Source organism: Neomonachus schauinslandi, chromosome 4, assembly GCF_002201575.2.
Source record: "Neomonachus schauinslandi chromosome 4, ASM220157v2, whole genome shotgun sequence".
Classification (NCBI taxonomy): Eukaryota; Metazoa; Chordata; class Mammalia; order Carnivora; family Phocidae; genus Neomonachus; species Neomonachus schauinslandi.
Genome location: NC_058406.1, coordinates 18,950,552 through 18,968,341, shown reverse-complemented (window position 1 = coordinate 18,968,341; position 17,790 = coordinate 18,950,552). Strand labels below are relative to the sequence as shown.

Below are 17,790 nucleotides of genomic sequence, written 5' to 3'. Positions count from 1 at the left end.
CAATCAAGGCTCTTGTCCAGGCCTTCCCCTTGCTCCGTCTGCCTCCTGACAGACCTGGTGCTTCCCCATGTGACCCCCTGGAGCATGTCATGGCTCCTTCTCTCGGGATCTGTGAGTTTCACAAACCGTCTTTTCAATCGTAGTTGTCTCCTGACCTGTTGGTCTTGCCATACCTCAATAATAAAACCTTTTTTAAAACAAACTCCCCCGCAGTGGTTTGCATCACACAGAGTAAAATCCAGGCTTAGGCTTCCTTCCACGGCCTAGAAGGCCCTGTGTGATCTCACCGCTGCCGACCCCCTCAGGACCTTGTCTCCCGCCCCTCCCTCGGACTCACTGCACTCCAGCCCCCTGCCTGCTTGCTACTCCTCAGACCCAGCAAAGCCACTTCCCACCTTGGGACCTTTCCTTGGCTCTTCTCTCTGCCTCGAACATTCTTCTTCCAGGGTTCAGCATGGGTTCCCCCATCCAGGGCTCTGTGTACACGTCGCCTTCACGGAGAGGCCCTCTCTGAACTCTTGCCATCATGGAATCATAACAGGAGCGCTTCTAGGGTGTTTTCCACAGGCCAGGCACCATTTCACACACTTCCCATGTACTCACTCTTTGAATCCTCATGACAAGCCTCTAAGGTAGGTGGTATTATTTCCATTTTGCAAGTGAGGTAACAGGCTCAGAAAGGTTAAGTGACAGGACCCAAGTCTCACAGCTAACAGGCAAGAGGGCTGAGACGAACCTGGCAGCCTATTTCCAGAGTCCACACCCTGAACCACTGCACCTTATTCTCTGGTGCAGAGTCAGTTTGTAATTAGCCATTATTGTTGTCATTGTTGTTAACAGAGGCTGAATTTCACTCTCCAATTTTCTTTTTTTTTGTTTTTAAAAATTTATTTATTTATTTGAGAGAGAGAGAGAGAGGGAGCGTGAGCGTGCGAGGCGGGAGGGGCAGAGGGAGAGAGAGAGAAGCAGACTCCCAGCTGAGCGCAGAGCCCAACTTGGGGCTTCATCTCACAACCTTGAAATCATGACCTAAGCTTAAATCAAGAGTTGGACTCTCAGCCGACTGAGCCTCTCCTATTTTCTTTCATGGAATTCAAATTCCTTTAGGCAAATCACTCTGTCCAGTTTGCCACCATCCTTCCCGTTCCCCAGCATCTTACAACAATTCGCTTGACTTGCTTGGACCACGAAGTCATTCATGTTTCCAAACCCCCTGCTCTGGGTGTCTCTTACTCATTCGCTCATTCTCTTAACCAACACCCACTGTGCCGGGTGCTGTGCTAGGCCCACAGAGAGGAATAAGATGGCATCCTTGTCCTCGAGGAGCCCATGGCCGCGTGGGGAGGCAGACTTGTCACGGGGATGTCGATGCGTGTCTGGGAAGCACCAAAGAGCACAGGGGGGTTCAACCAGGATCCGCCAGAGGAAGTGACATCTCTGCTGGGTTTTGGAAGACCAGACAGGAAGCAGATGGGAATGGTGCTGCAGGCACAAATGGAAACAGCCTAAATCTCGTGGAGGTGGCTGAGCACATGCATGTCTAAGGACCAGACAGTCTCTTTGCAGGAGAAGGAAGAGTGAATCTGACTTGCTAAAGGAAGCTGACTCAGATCTTGAAGGGCTTCTGGGCTTTTTGGTGAGGTTGGTAGGATTAGTCACAGAGGCTGAAAGCAGACCTAGAAGAATTTTGAGCAGGGACTGACGTGGCATTCATTATGTTAGTAAGGGTTCCATCCCTACGCACTCCCATTATCCCAAACCTGCCAAGAACCTGGTACCCACCAGGCCAGCTCATGTTCTGCAGGCTGGCCAGTCTTTACCAGACATTTGATGGGCTTGATGATAACAAGGCTGGGGGCCAGGAAGAAAAGATTGAAAGTGGGAATTCAGGACCTCCTTGGCCTCTGGGCATCCCTGAACTGGCCTAGCCTCCAAGAACCATTTTTGATGAGAGATTCCGGGAAGCAGGCCATTGCCAAGGCCACGTAAACTCCTGAAGGCATAGAAGGAGCCAGGAAATTGAAAGGGTAATGCCTTCACCAGTTTTCCCCCTCCCAGGTGGGGGTGGGCAAGATGCCCAGCCCCTTCCTTTGCAGGAAACCCCCTCAGCCTGGCCTCCTTCCTCTGGGCTCCATAGTCCCCGAGCCTCTCAGCTGGCACTCTAGGGACTGCCTTGGGGGTTGTCCCCTTAGCTGCAGAGTTAGGTCTGACAGAGGGGAAATGTCGGAACCACCTCAGAGACCCCAATGCCTCCCCATTCCCTCCAGCCAGGTACCAGGTAGAGTAGCAGAAGAGCTAGATCTGGGTTTTGGTCCCGGCTTTGCCAGTCATTAACTGTAAGACTTTGGGTAAATCACCCAGCCTCTGTGAACCCTGTCTCCTGACCTGCAAACTGAGAACGGCCCTACTGACCTCTCAGAATTATCGTATCAGTGGAATGAGATCGGGTGTGCCAAGCACTTGGCATAGACGTGATTCTTGTCAGTGCTGGGCACTTGCAGCTGGAGTTCATCAGGTGGAGGGCGCAGGGATGGGTGAAGGTAAACATTAGATGGACCACCGTGGGTGGCTGAGACAGGGGACACAGCACTTGCCAAGGCATGGAGGGTGGCAGGGCATGGCCAGATTGGAGAATGTGATATCCCCAAGCAGTTTGCTTTGCCGGGAGCAAGAGGTGGCTGAAAATGAGGAGACGACAGGAGCAGGGAAGTTCAGGACGGGAAGGGTGCGGGGTGGGCCTAAAGGGGCTTGGGTTCCATCTTCAGGCTCACTGTCCCCTGGCATAGTGTTTAAGACTGTGGAATGTGATCCATGTGAACCTGGATTCAAATTCCAGTTCTGCCACTTGGTTGGGCAGCCTTGGGCGAATCACTCAGGCTCTGTCTTAGCTTAAGTCCCCTCCAAATCAGGCCCCGGGACTTAGGTGCTTGTAGTCTATTTGGGAGGTGATTTCAAGAAGCAGAAGTAAAGGCATGGAGGCAGTGAGTTGGGGAGAGGAGCTAATCCTGGCAGGGCCCATTTGTGGGAGGCTTGCTGCCGTCAGCCACTGGGTTCAGTCCCCCTGGGGACTCTCTGAGAGACAGTGTAAAATGCACCTCAAAATCACCTTGGCTCAGGATGGGGAGGCACCCACTTCCTTGATGGCTGAAGGTTGCCCTTGGGGTGTGACACCCTCTCGCCCTTCCTGGTTCATAGATCCCCAAGAAAGCCCTTGGGGCAACGAAGCAGGCAGAAGGAGGAGCTTGAGTGGATGGGCCCTCAGCGTGCTGGCAGGGGGCCTCAGAGAAGGGATGAGGGGAAAAGAGGCAGGTATCAACGCTCCTGTTACATTTTTGAGCCTCTGTTTTTTTTGTCTGAAAAACAAAGACTATGACATACTTCCCAGGGGGAGTAAATGAAGTAAAGTATTTGAAAGTTGCTAACGACACGTCTGGACATAGTAGACAGTCGAGAAACGGTGGGTGTATGGTTGGGCTCCCCACAAATGCCAACTCGTCATAGAATCCTTCCCAGACCATTGTTCTCCACCAAAGCATCCTGTCTGTTTTCTGTAGAGCGCTTAACATAGCATGTGATTATCTCGGTTATATGTTTGTTTATCTGCCTCTCTCCACTAGAATGAAATCACCGTGTGGGTGGGAAATTAATTTCTCGATTCACCACTTGATCTCCATGTTGAGCATAGTGCCTGGAACATACTAAGGGCTCGATATTTTTTTGAATGAAAGAATCGTTATATTAACAATAATAGAGAAGGACAGTTACTATTCTTGACCTTTATTAAGCATCTGCTCTATTTGTTAACAGGACATTAGACCTAGCTGGATTCATCTGGACTCCAGCGGGGGCCCAATGCTGAAAATAGTAGGTGTAGCTATATTCGGAGGAGGACCCTTTGACTCCTCTGACAGCAGCCCACTAACTTCCAGGCTGTAAGACAAGAAAGAGCTAAGAGTACTCGAGCAGGTTTCAGCCAGGACAAGGGTATTTTGGGAGAGCTTGTTTGAAGGCAGCGATTTGAAAAGAATGAAGCTACTGCATAATTTTGCCTCTTCCCAAAGTCAGAGTTGTAGAGAGAGTAATGAAGTTTAAACTTTCGAGTCCCTTCAGAGGCCCTGGAAGGGGATCTAGCAATGTGTTCACATGGCCACATGTTTTACAAAGTTTGAAAAAGTAAGATATCGAAAATTCTTTTTTTTTTTAAAGCAGTCTCTCCAAATTGTATAAGCTTCAAGCGTCACTAAACCTGGATCCACCCCTGCCCCCTATCAGATCCAAGCCATTTAAGTAACCAGTGATCCGTGGATAAGCTCGCTTGATCCCTGCGTCAACTCTATAATGTAGATGCTATTGTTGTCCTTGTTTACAGATGAGCAAACCTAGGCCTAGAGAAGAGTAGCTGCCCAAGATCTCAGTTAGTCAGTGGCAGATCGGGATTTAAATTTCATAGCCAGGGCACTGGGTGGCTCAGTGGGTTAATCATCCAATTCTTGGTTTCGGCTCAGATCATGATCTCAGGGTTGTGAGATCGAGCCCTTTGTTGGGCTCTGTGCTCAGTGGGGAGTCTCCTTGAGGATTCTGCCTCTCCCTCTTCTCCCCGCTCTCTCTTTAAAATAAATAAATAAATCTAAAAAAAAAAAAGGTTCATCGCCTATCTCTGGGGCTCAGACCCTTAACTAAGTGCCTTCCAGTGTTATGTATTTATTCTCTTGTCCATTTTCCCTACCAGCCATGAGGTCCCCAAGGACACGAAGGCAAGTGATTTCTATACACCCAGAATCCAGCCCAGAGCAGACATTAACATATGTTGGTATATAAGAAAGAAGGAAGCAGCCCCTGATCTCCAGGAGCTGGCCTGGGACTCTCAGTTGAGTTCCTAAGCTGAACAGACACAATTTCACAGAACATCAACATCAGTGAGGCCACCATGTCCGTGATGGATCAAGATACAAACAGGACCGGGGCGCCTGGGTGGTTTAGTCAGTTAAGTGGCTGCCTTCCGTTCGGGTCATGATCCCAGGGTCCTGGGATTGAGCCCCGCATCTGGCTCCCTGCTTAGTGGGGAGTCTGCTTCTCCCTCTCCCTCTGCTTGTGCTCTCTCTCTCTGTCAAATAAATAATAAAATCTTAAAAAAAAAAAAAGATGCCAACAGGACCACTCCGTAATCACCTCTGAACATAGACAAAATGAACATTGAACATTGTCCAAGCTACAAAAAACACCAGCCAGCCCCTATCCTGGCTAATAAAAGAGACTATTGCTTCTTACTAATGGCAGCTTTCACCTTAGTGAAATCTTCCCTCCTTCTAGATAAAATTAAGATCCCCAGTCATAGACACATGAAAAAGTGCTCAATATCGCTGGGCATCAGGGAAATCCAAATCAAAACCTCAATGAGATACCACCTCACACCAGTCAGAATGGCTAAAATTAACAAGTCAGGAAACGACAGATGTTGGCGGGGATGCGGAGAAAGGGGAACCCTCCTACACTGTTGGTGGGAATGCAAGCTGGTGCAGCCACTCTGGAAAACAGTATGGAGGTTCCTCAAAAAGTTGAAAATAGAGCTACCATACGATCCAGCAATTGCACTCCTGGGTATTTACCCCAAAGATACAAATGTAGGGATCCGAAGGGGTACATGCACCCCGATGTTTATAGCAGCAATGTCCACAATAGCCAAACTGTGGAAAGAGCCAAGATGTCCATCGACAGATGAATGGATAAAGAAGATGTGGTATATATACACAATGGAATATTATGCAGCCATCAAAAGGAATGAGGTCTTGCCATTTGCAACGACGTGGATGGAACTGGAGGGTATTATGTTGAGTGAAATAAGTCAAACAGAGAAAGACATGTATCATATGATCTCACTGATATGAGGAATTCTTAATTGCAGGAAACAAACTGAGGGTTGCTGGAGTGGGGGGTGGGGTGGGAGGGATGGGGTGACTGGGTGATAGACACTGGGGAGGGTATGTGCTCTGGTAAGCGCTGTGAATTGTGCAAGACTGTTGAATCTCAGATCTGTACCTCTGAAACAAATAATGCAATATATGTTAAGAAAAAAAAAAGAAGAAGAAGAAGGTAGCAGGAGGGGAAGAATGAAGCAGGGGAAATCGGAGGGGTAGACGAACCATGTGAGACGATGGACTCTGAAAAACAAACTGAGGGTTCTAGAGGGGAGGGGGGTGGGAGGATGGGTTAGCCTGGTAATGGGTATTGAGGAGGGCACATTCTGCATGGAGCACTGGGTGTTATGCACAAAAAATGAATCATGGAACACTAAAAAAAAAAAAAAAAAAAAAAGATCCCCAGTCATAGAATTACCCCTACTTCTGGATAGCATCCAATCCAGAGCAAAGCCCTGCTTCCTTCAACCCTCCCTGAGATCATCTAACAAAGCCCCAATTCTAGTCTTTTCTGATACCCTCTTTCTGAGATGGCCCACAGTTCCTGATCATGTCTGCTCTCCCTCACTGCAATGAGTATCCAATTTATTCAATTACAGCTCTGTTTCTGGTGGTCTTTTACTGCAGGGCATTTACACAGGTATCACCCATTTCATGGTCGTTGAGCATGAAACGTCACTGTCAAAAGTTACAGAGTGTTGCTCACTCAAAACTAATTGATGATGATAGAAAAATCGTGGCTCCCTCTGGGGGATGAGTGGTTATAAACAGGGAAGGTACACGAGGCAACCTTTCAGAGTATTAGAAATGTTCCACATTTCAGACTAAGTGATGATTACATCTATTTTTTTTTTTTTTTACAGATTTATTTATTTTAGAGAGAGAGTTTGGGGGCAAGGAAGGGCAGAGGGAGAGGGAGAGAGAGAATCTTGAGCAGACTCTCCACTGAGTGCGGATTCCCGACTCTACTCAGGGGCTCAATCCCAGGAGCCTGAGATCATGACCCAAGCCAAAACCAAGAGCTGGATGCTCAACCAACTGAGCCACTCAGGTGCCCCTATTTATTTATTTGAGAGTGAGAGAGAGCGAGAGAGCGAGTGAGCTCATGTGCACGTGAGGGGGGAAGGGGCAGAGAGGAACAAGCAGACTCTGAGCTGAGTGCAGAGCTCGACTTGAGGCTCAATCTCATGACCCTGAGATCACGACCTCAGCCAAAACCAAGAATCCGATGCCCAACTGACTGCGCCACCCAGGTGCCCCAACCTACATCAAATATCTAAAAAAAAAGATTAAGCTGTGTCCACTTACTAGTAGTGTACTTTACACCCTCTATTGTATATATATTATAGTTTGATTTTAAAAAGTGTTGTCCAACAACTTTGGCAGGTAGTGGAGAGAGCAGTAGATCCAAACTGGTCACTTAAATATCAATTTAGTAACTTAGCAACAAGGAGAAGGCTGGAGTGGGATAGTAGCCAACTGGAAGGGAACCTTGGGCTGTTGGAGGACAGGATCTATGATGAAAGCCTGGAAAATCAACTGCTTGCTAAAAGCTTAAAACATTTGGGTTGTTTATCCCAAAAAAGACTAGATTGGAAGAAAATGCAATTGAACTCAAGCATTCTATTTTGCAACAGGATCTTCCTAACAGTGACAAAGGAGGTAAAGGAGGCTGTGACGTCCCTGTCCCTGGGAAGTTTAAAGTCCAGTTGCCTAGCAAATACCCCCACCGTAGGCTGGTCTGAGAGTAGGAGACAGAGGAGTGACCTCAGCTGCTCCTTTCATGACTGGGGACTCTAGTTAGTCCTGGGTGTTCTGGGCCAGCTGCAAAGCACCGATTAATTAGTGCCAAAGAGAGCATTCTCGGATGTGTGCTAAGCTTTTTACATTCTGCTGTCACTGCCACTAACCACAGCTTTAATTAAATCTGGGGCTTAATTACCACAGTCTGGTGCTGCCATCACTCTTTCCTGATGACTTTATCATGGCTCCTGGAAGGATGGTGGTGGTGACAGTGTCAGGAGCAGGGGTGAGCCTAAAGAAGACCAAAACAGGGACTCTGGACCAGTGATCTGAGGGTATGTGAGACAGGGCTGGGTGGGGATCACCTGTAGGACTCAGCACCTGACCTCAGAGAGCTCACAATTTCTTGCAGAGTTAAGACCTCCCACCTAGGAGATGGCACAAGGCAGTGTGAGGTAAGCCCCCACATGAGAGGTACACACAAATATCCCAGCAATTGAGAGGGGGCAGAGGTCCTCTGGGACTGGAGGAATCAGGGAAGCTTCACAGGGAGGAGAGCCTAGCTGACTTTTAAAGAAAGAACAGGATTAGACAGGCCACCAGGCAGGGCAGCATCTAGTGGAGGAAAGAGCATGAGTAAAGGGTTGGAGGTAACAACAAAAACCCGATACATCTCGAGAATGGCGAGGAGGTGAAGGTAGCTGGAGGCAGAGCAGAAGAGAGGAGATCCCTGTCAGAGTGAGCAACACTTCTGGGGAAATAGTGGGGGGCCAGGTTGAGGAGGACCTCCAATGCCAAGCTGAGGCAGGGAAGCCAAAGAGACCACGTGAGAGGAAAAGCTGTTTTTTTTTTTTTTTTTCCTTTGCTCCTTTTTGGGCTTCTATTCTTGCTAGACCTGCACCCCCGCCCTACACAAACATGCTTTATCGTATGTATGTCCTCCTTGTAAGGCACGAAGAGTTAATGATATCTTTGGAGTCTTCCAGCACAATAGATAATATCTAAGGAACTCCTGGGCAAAGCCATCATGTGCATATTCCAGACCACTGGCGCTAGACATCTCAACGCCAAGACCAAGGAGTGAGTGACTCCAAGGAGTGAGTGACTTAGGATGGACATCTGGACCCTGACCTTGTTCTGACCAGTTCCTGGATGCCTGAGAGGACACGTGCATCAAACCATGATCATCAATAAATCCCCCAGACCCCAGGCAAAGATAAGACTCATGCTCCTTTCCTTTCTGAGTCTCCCATATGTTCTGTATCTGCTGTTTCTATATCCTCAATAAACCACTTTCACCTCCTGCTGGATCGAGTTTGGTTTCCATCCTGCATGAAGCCAAGGACCCTCTTGGCTAGTCCCGCAGGACCCCCTTTGGGTCCTCAGACCCCGCCTGCCTGCATCAAAGCGAAAAAGTTGGGACCTCATTCAGTAGGTAATTGGAAGCTGTTGAAAGTTTTTAAATCGCTTGAATGATCCAAATTTCTTACAGAAGCTTACAAGACTCTTGAGGATGTGGCTCTACCTACCTCCTCAGGTGTCTCTCCATTCCATCCCTCACCCTTCTGTGCTCCAGCCTGAATATAAGACATTCTTCACAATCCCTGTACTCCTGGCTAAGTCCTATCCCTCAATTCTCAATTTTAATATCTCTAAGATCTCTAAGAAGACTTGCTGACACGGTCCCATTTCCCAGAAGCCTGCGCAGGTGCCCCCTTTCAGGGTTCCCACAACCCCCTTTTCCCCCTATTAGAGCGCATATCGCTGTGCTGTAATCTTCATTTGTCGGAATCCTCCGCTAGATTGTGATTTAATTTGAGGCTAGGGACAGTATCTTGCTCACCACCGTGTCCCTAAGAACCAGCATAGGGGCAGTAAAGTGATGACGGATGGAGGGGCTGGGCTGGAGGCCGGGAGGACCAGTGATCACTCAGGTTCCTCCCCGTTCTCTGTCGGCGAGCTTCTGAAGGACAATGGAAAATCACAAGTGTCAACAGGTATGGGTTGGTAGAAAATGTGCGCTTAACTTGAATGACCAGTTTCATATTCTCACAGAGCGCCGAGTGGGGGTAACCAAAAAAGGCTCAGACCTTCCCCCCCAATCCCCGGACCTCCCTGAAAATAAAAAGAAACCACGGCTACTTGTAGGCACGCCCGGGGATTATTTGAGGAATGGTGAGGCGGAGGGTTACTAACCGGAACTCTAAGCAATAGCCCTCCGCCCGAGCCTTGTAATCGTGGCGGCGACGCCTCAGACCACCAGGGGGAGGAATCGCGCCGCATCCCGGGCCTTCGGCGGTTTCATTCAACAATGAAGGGCCGCTTGGAACTCTGGGGATTGTAGTCTTAGGGTCGCAATGCTCCATCTTGCGCGATGCACCTAGGGAATTGTAGTTCCAGGCGAGAGGAGGGGAACGCTTTTAGGCGTCAATGATGAGTTCTGGAAACTACACCTACCAAAGGGCCACGAGCACCGCAGTAGTTTCTGGTTTCCGTGGAGTTGACCTTCTGGGTTACTTCTGAGGGCTCAACTTGACTGGGTAAGTTGGTTTGGAGAAAGCTCTTGTTCTGAACGGAGCTATCAGCCGACTTTTTCATCCTCCAGCCGGGTTTGGGGGCTGCTCGTCTCATTCCCAGTAACCCCGCATTAATCCTTCATCCTTTTCTGTTTCCTATTCAGACACCTCCAATATCTACCCGCACCCTTAACACTCCCACTGTCAGCTCGCGCCTGCTGTCCCGGCGCCCCTGGACTCCCACCCTGAGCTCTGGTGGTAGAACCCAGCCCCCCACAGCCCCAGCCGCAGCACACAACGTGACCTCCGCGAAACCTGGGCTTCTTAGGCACCACGCCGCCGGTGTGCTTCTCTCTTCCCTTCACTTTCCGCTGTTTCATGCTAGTGGAAGAAGGGTCGCCATTCCTTCTTTCCACTCCGTGGAAGAGCCCGGACTCAGCCGACCCGGGGTCTAGACCACCTCTGCAGCTCACTCGCTGTGTGACCTTGGGCAAATCAAGCAATCTCCCTGGGACTCCGCTCTTCATTTACAAAATGGAGATGGCAGTTGCTCTGTCAGTCTTAAGATGAGGCTCTTTTGCGGAGCCAATAAGCTAATATGTATGAAAGAGCTCTTTTAAACTGTAAAGCCTCCACAAGCGAGAGAGGTTATTTTTATTATCATTATTAATGCTCTCGAACACTCATCTTGGGTCCTTTTCTATCTGCCCCCTTGTTGCTCAAGCCTGCCCCTTGAGTGTGCTTGGTGTCTCCATTATCCAAGAGCAGGATATTTCCTCACTTCTTCCAGACTAATGAGCTTTAAGTCTCCAGAAAGCTTTGTCTGAAAGGAAGCCCCCGAGAAGTGCTTCTCTTGGACTCTGTCCTGAAATAGCCAGTGATGAAAAGTGCACACAGCTGGTGAAAGGGTGGTTGGTTTCAGCTCACTGGAAACAGGACCCCGGCAGGAGATAGGACACAGCTGCATGGTAGGCACTGTCCATCTCCTGGTCTCTTGTGGGCCTTTTTAGTACACTCTGACTTTCGCTGCGGTGTTTCAGACTCAGAAAGGCTGGGAGGAAAGAATCCATTTTGTCAAAGGGGTTTTAATACAGAAAAAATGGAAGAGACCTTGACCCCTTGGCCGGGTATGATGCAATAGCATTATTAATTAATTTCTAACATTTTGTGAGCACTTAAAATGTACCAAGCCCTAGACAATATCACTTTTCTTATTTACTTATTTTTTTTAATTTTTATATATTTCCTCATTTGAATTTAACTTTTGAAGTGTCGTCATTTTACTTATAAGGAACTTAGGCTCAGAGAGGTCATGCTATAACTATTGTAGTTAGAGCTACCATCTCTCGTTATAGTGCCTTCTACATGTTAGGTGTTTTATATACATTATTTCATTTAATCCTCATCGACAACTTCATGAGTGCTATTATTTCTGTCATATGGTTAAATTCTCAGAGGCTTAGAATTTAAGGAACTTGCTCAAGATCGCAGCCAATTAAGAATTGGAATTCAGACTGTCACCAAAGCCTTTTCTTTTTACACTATACCATATAGTGTTATTTTTGGGTAAAAAAGACAGATTAAAGAATTGAGAGGGTTTAAATCAAAGCCAAGTAAAGGAGCATTTCGTGGCTCCTTACTACATAAGAAAAGCATGAAGGTAGATGGTTCGGCCTACAAAGAAGTATAAAACACAGCCTTTATATGGTATGTATATCCAAATAAATGAAGCATAAGTGTGTAAAAATTAAATCAGATTCATTGGATAAGTTAATTATTGAGACCAGTTCTATGCAGGGCGCCACATTAAGCCTTGTGACTGGCAGGAACATGCTTCTAGGTGGCCATGGGGATTGAACCAAGTGAAATCATAGTCATTATCATTTCATTACTATAAAATGGTGGGCTGGAACATTGTATACACTTAGTAAATGTTTGTTGCATGGATGCATCTCTGAATAAAAAGTCCTATGTAACGTCTGGACCAGAGGTTCTCAGACCTTGCTGGTGAGAAACATGGGAAGCTTTTAAAAACTGACCTCTGGGGGCGCCTGGGTGGCTCAGTAGTTAAGCGTCTGCCTTTGGCTCAGGTCATGATCCCAGGGTCCTGGGATCGAGCCCCGCATCGGGCTCCCTGCTCGGTGGGAGGCCTGCTTCTCCCTCTCCCACTCCCCCTGCTTGTGTTCCCTCTGTGCCTGTGTCTCTCTCTGTCAAATAAATAAATAAAATCTTAAAAAAAACAAAAACAAAAACTGACCTCTGGGAATGAGGGCCCTAAAATCTATATTTTTGAAAGTTTCCCAGGTGACTGTGACAATAGACTCAGGAGCCTCTGAACTGGGTTCTACTTGGACCACTTGTAGGCAAGTCACTGATTGAAAACTGCTAGAATAGGTAATTATCCAAGAGCTATCCTAAGGCAGCCCATGATTGGTTAGCAGGTGAGGGATGGGGACAGTGCTTCTGGTTGAGAGGAGGGCAGGTGGAAGGACTTGTTAAAGCACAGAGAACCAGAGATTTCACTGGGCCTTGATGGGTGGGGCAGGCTTGCATGGGTGGAGGGGCTTCTAAACAGGTACCACAGTGAATTGTTTGGATGAGGTGAACAAAAGAAGGTAGAGACACGTGGGCTGATTTCCTTGGAAAATTCTATGGCATTTATTAGAAATGACTCTGGATACTCTGGGTGTGTGTCTCTTAGGCAAAATTGAATTTTCCCATCTCCCCATCTTCCTTGGGCATCAGTTAATGTGAGCCCAGGGAATGCAGATTCATTTTTGTGCATGCCTCGTTCTGGCCAATTATACTTTGTATTTATTTCCAAACTTAAAGATTCTTCCAGAAACTTTCCAGGAGTACTAGAGAGTTCTACTCCCTTCTGTTTAGCCATTTTTTAACTCCACTCATCTTGATTCCTATCCCAAGCACTGTTCTCTATATGGGGTAAGACTGAAATCTCTTCCCATAAGAAGTTACTATCATCTGGTCACCCAATCCTGAAACCTGACTCATCTTTGGCTCTTCTGTCTCCCTTGCCTCCCCAAATCCACTCATTTGCCAATTCCCATTGTTTCTACTTTTTCACTCGATCAACAAATATTTCCTGAATACTTCATGAGAGCCATACTACACGAGGTGCTTTAAATGCATTATTTCATTTTATCTCTCGAGCAACCCTACGAGGATGGATAGTTTCCTATTGTACCCATGAGGAATCAGGCTCAGTGAGGTCAGAGGATCTGCCCAAAGTTAAAGAGCTAGGCAGCAAAGGAGCTAGGCTTAAACTTGGCTCCTTCAGACTTAATATCGCCCGTTTCCAGGGTAGATTCCAGCTCCTTAGCCTAGCGCTAGAGAGATTGCTGCCCTCCAAATCTCTCACACCTTTCTCTTCTCACATGTGCTTTCTTACCTCTGTGCCTTAGCTCATGCACTTTCTTCTACTTGAAAGTCAACTTTTGCCATCTTCCTCTGCCCTCTGCTGCCAAGCTACAGAAGTGTGCTTCTCAGAACTCCTGCATCTGATCCTCTTATCTGACCCTCTTTTTTGGCAGTTAGAACTTGGAGCTGCTTCATTGTCATGTGCGTGACATGCATCATGCGCCCTTGCCCTAGGTCTTCCATGTGTGTGCCCCCCAGCGGCGAGGGGTCAGGGTTTGAGACTAAGCAGCACATACTCAACTTCACTCTGGCTAATCAGTCCGCTGACTGCATCAGGATCTTAGTTTGTTTCTTTCTCTTTTTCTTTCTTTCTTAAGATTTTATTTATTTATTTGAGAAAGAGAGCAAGAGAGCTCAAGAAGGAGGAGCGGCAGAGGGAGAGGGAGAAGCAGGCTCCCCTCCCCCCGAGCAGGGATCCCGATGTTGAACTCGATTCCAGGACCCCGGGATCATGACCCGAGCCAAAGACAGACGCTTAACGAACTGAGCCACCCTGGCACCCCAAGCTTGGTTTCTTTTTAAAAAGAACTGCGTTCTACAACTACAGGGTAGTAGAAAGAAAGTCATTTGTTATATTCCAAAGTTAAATAGAATGATGTTCAGATTATTGGTTATTTGGGGTTTGCCACTGGACCAGACAGTTCGAAGTTGGCAACCAGGAGATCTATGTGTAATAGTAGTTCTGCTTGTGATGTTGTGCAGCTCCCTTGACCTCTGAGGACCTACATGTAGTGGGGAGGGTGAGAGATGATTCTTCACAAATATGACTCCATATGTTTGATTCTCTGTGCTCTGCCATCCTCCGTGGGTAGCTTCATCCTCGAGGTAGCAAAGCGGCTGCAACATTTCAGGGCTTCCTATCTGCACATCACTCTACCTCAGAAACAGAAAGAACGTTTCCATCTTCAACCATCAAAGTCCTGGGCTTTACTCTGAATGGATCAACTGTGTCATGTGCCCACTCTTCATCTAGAGGCTGACCAGGGGACACAAAGGGCTGATCGGTTCAGGTCAATTAAGGCCCAAGTCTAGAAGTTGGGGGGGCACAGTCAGCCCCACCCAAGTCAAAAGGGTACTGCATAGGAGGGCAAGATAGACTGGATATGGAGAAGTTTGACCATATTCTCCACTGTTAGAGCCACGTTGCCCACGATCAAATTCTGGCTCTGTTAGCTGTATGTTCTTGGGGAAATTACCTGACTTTGTCAAGCATCAATTTCCTCATCTCAGCTTTTCAATTAATAATGTATTGAAGCACTTTGTGTAATTCCTGGCACTCCGTAAGTGTGCTGCTCTGCTGCTGGGAATGATGAGATTGAAGAGGGATAGAGAGCAATGGCATTGGCCACAATTTAGGGAGCAGCCAAGTTACAGGAATGTTGGCTAGTTAGGAACACGCACACCTGCCATGTCGAAGGCTCCTGGTTGATCTAGAAGGCTCCTGGTCGATCTACTGCCACATCATACTCTTCCCCATCTCTGCCCTTTCTTGCTCTTGTGTCCTGTGTAGAAATGTTCTCCTTCCTCTCCCCGTCTCTAAATCTTCCTCATACCTCAAGGCCTAGCCTAAGTGCCACTTTTATAGTAGTTTAGGTCCATGTTTGTGTAGACCTATATCTGAGTCTCCCCCATGAGCAGGATCAATAGGGGTTAAGAGCTTAGGTCTGGATGAGACAGACCTGGTTTTGCTGCCCCGAAGCAGGATAACTTCAGGAAAGTTATTCAACTATTCTGTGCCTTAGTTTCCTCATCTATAAACAGGGTCTTCATAGGACCTTCCTCGGAGAGTTGTGGAGAGAATGAAATGATGTACTGTATGGAAGGAGCTTAGTTCAGTGCTGACACAGAGCGAATAATACATCTTATTATTATTCCTGGCCTCATGAGGATATGGTCTGGGTTACATTCTTTGCAGAGGTTACTGCCACGCTGGGCGTGTGGTAGGTGCTGAACACTTTGCAGTGGGTTTTTTTGTTTTGTTTTTTTAAGATTGATTTATTTGAGAGAGAGAGCGTGCGAGGGGAGGGAGAGGAAGAGAATCTCAAGCAGACTCCCTGCTGTGTGTGGAGCCCGACATGGGGCTTGATCTCAGGATCCTGAGACCATGACCTGAGCTGAAACCAAGAGTTGGACCCTCACCTGACTAAGCCACCCGGGCGCCCCCTTGGCAGTGGGTTTTGGGGAGCATGGAAGCTCTCTTTCCCCAACTGTCTTCACCCTGCTCCCAACAACAACAAAGCAGCCCTTAAACCTTGGCAAAGTCAGTGTAGCAAAGCAGATGACGTGGAAGATGGAGCGAGTCCCTGGCAGGGAGATGGGGTGATAAGGAGCTGTGGACACGGGTGACAGATAACACAGAAGCAACAAGAAGCTAAGAGGAAACCAGCAAGAGGCTCTTCTGTGTTCTGCCCTCAGCCATCAAGTTCAGCACTGCCCAGTTCGTTGTTTGTTTCAACTGGTGATCAGATGGGCGTGAACCAGTCCGTGGGCTTCCCACCTGTCACAGGACCCCACCTCGTAGGCTGCGGTGATGTGATGGAGGGCCAGGGTCTCCAGGTGAGTGCCTCCAGCTCCGTCCCTGCACATCTCTCCTGCTGCTTCTGCACCCTGACTTTGCAGTAGCCAGTCTGATGGTGTGATTCTCAGCGGGGGGGGAAACTGAGTTACAGCTGGTCTGGATTTGGTGATAGAGCCCTCAGGTCTGTCTTCCCTGACCACCTTCTTCCTCTTTCCAGGTAGAAACCTCTCAGTAGCCAGAGAGGGGTTGTTTTGCCAGCTAGGAGGAAAGGGGGGCTCGAGCTCCAAGGGCAGCTCTCAGATCCCCTGCCCGGTCTTAAGAGCAGATGCCTGATCTGGAAAGGGTTTCCGGTCTCATCCCAATTTGAAGATGTGCGAGGGGGAGCAGTGGACCATGTGCTGTTAGCCTTTGACTCCCCAGCCTGGGTAGGAAGACCTGCTCCTCCTTTTCCTCCCCTACCTTTATCCGTTTTCCCTCCTGCATTGGTTCTGGACTTTGCCTCCACCAGTTCCTAGGTGCTTCTCTGCTGGCCCTTGGACTCCCCCTCTCCCTTGTGAGAGGCACATACTTCCTGTTAACCCATCACCTACTCCCATGTGAAACGAGTGTGCTGCTGCTTCCTAAGGGCCAGGCCTGAGAACGGGCCTGGGGGACCCCCAGCTGCCACCCCATCCGGCCTGCGGGCTGATGTATTCCCAGGGCTCCTACAGGCCTGGGCACCGGGCCAGATTTAAGTCTCTCTGATCCAAGCGCTGAAAATATTTTGGTGTCCCCCAGATGTCATTTAAAATACAGTTGGCTATTTGATGGGCGCCTGGGTGGCTCAGATGGTTGAGCGTCTGCCTTCAGCTCAGGTCATGATCCCAGGGTCCTGGGATCGAGTCCCACATTGGGCTCTCTGCTCCTTGGGAGCCTGCTTCTCCCTCTGCCTCTCTCTCTCTCTCTCTGTCTCTCATGAATAAATAAATAAAATAAAAAAAAAAAATAAATAAATAAAATAAAATACAGTCAGCTATTTGAAATAACATAAGCCTACGTGCATGCTAAAAATAAAATTGCTTCTTTCTGGATTTTCTGAATGCAAAATTCAGGTGTATGAATTGAAGCTTAAGTGCCCCATTTTGGTGGCCTACTTTGCTGGCACCCCACGTACCCACCGGATGTGTCTGTTGGGAAACCTAACCGAGCTTGGGCTTCTTGCTCTGAGCAGTTGCTCTCTTCTTTCCTATAGGGGAGCTTCTTTCGACTCTTCTACCCCTGCCAAGAGGTGGAGGAGACCATGGAGCGGCCCCTGTGGATTCCCCGCTCTGAGTACTGCACTGGCCTGGCCAGTTACCTGCGCTTTAATAAGCGCTGGGGGGGGTTGCTGTTCAGCTTGGCTGTAGGTAAGTGCTGGCCTCACCCCCAGATGCTTTCCCAGCTTCTTGGTTATGTTCCTGGGAGATCCCTAGGCAGGCACAGTACTGTGTAGCTGGCATCATCCAGCCCTCTTGTAGCGGGGCGTGCATTAGCCAGTGTGGTGTGGAGAGTCGGGAGAGGATTATATACACGAGAGCTTTGGTTACAGCATTAGGTTGTCCCGGATTTGAATCCAGACTTTATCATTGATTCCTCCTTAGCTCTCCTCTCTCCGGGTAAAGTTGCCTTGACTCATCCACTT

At 48.2% G+C, this 17,790-nt stretch overlaps 1 protein-coding gene across 1 annotated transcript in view; it reads left to right on the top strand.

Moving 5' to 3' along the window:
• Positions 1 to 10,190: 10,190 nt before the first annotated feature.
• The window catches only part of PAFAH2 (platelet activating factor acetylhydrolase 2), a 30,174-nt gene continuing 22,574 nt past the window's right edge, over positions 10,191 to 17,790 (top strand). The window contains exons 1-3 of the mRNA XM_021683571.2: positions 10,191 to 10,198; positions 16,028 to 16,168; positions 17,362 to 17,515. Of these exons, the coding sequence (XP_021539246.1) occupies positions 16,079 to 16,168; positions 17,362 to 17,515 (244 nt within the window). The 5' untranslated portion in view covers positions 10,191 to 10,198; positions 16,028 to 16,078. The remainder of the gene's footprint in view (positions 10,199 to 16,027; positions 16,169 to 17,361; positions 17,516 to 17,790) is intronic.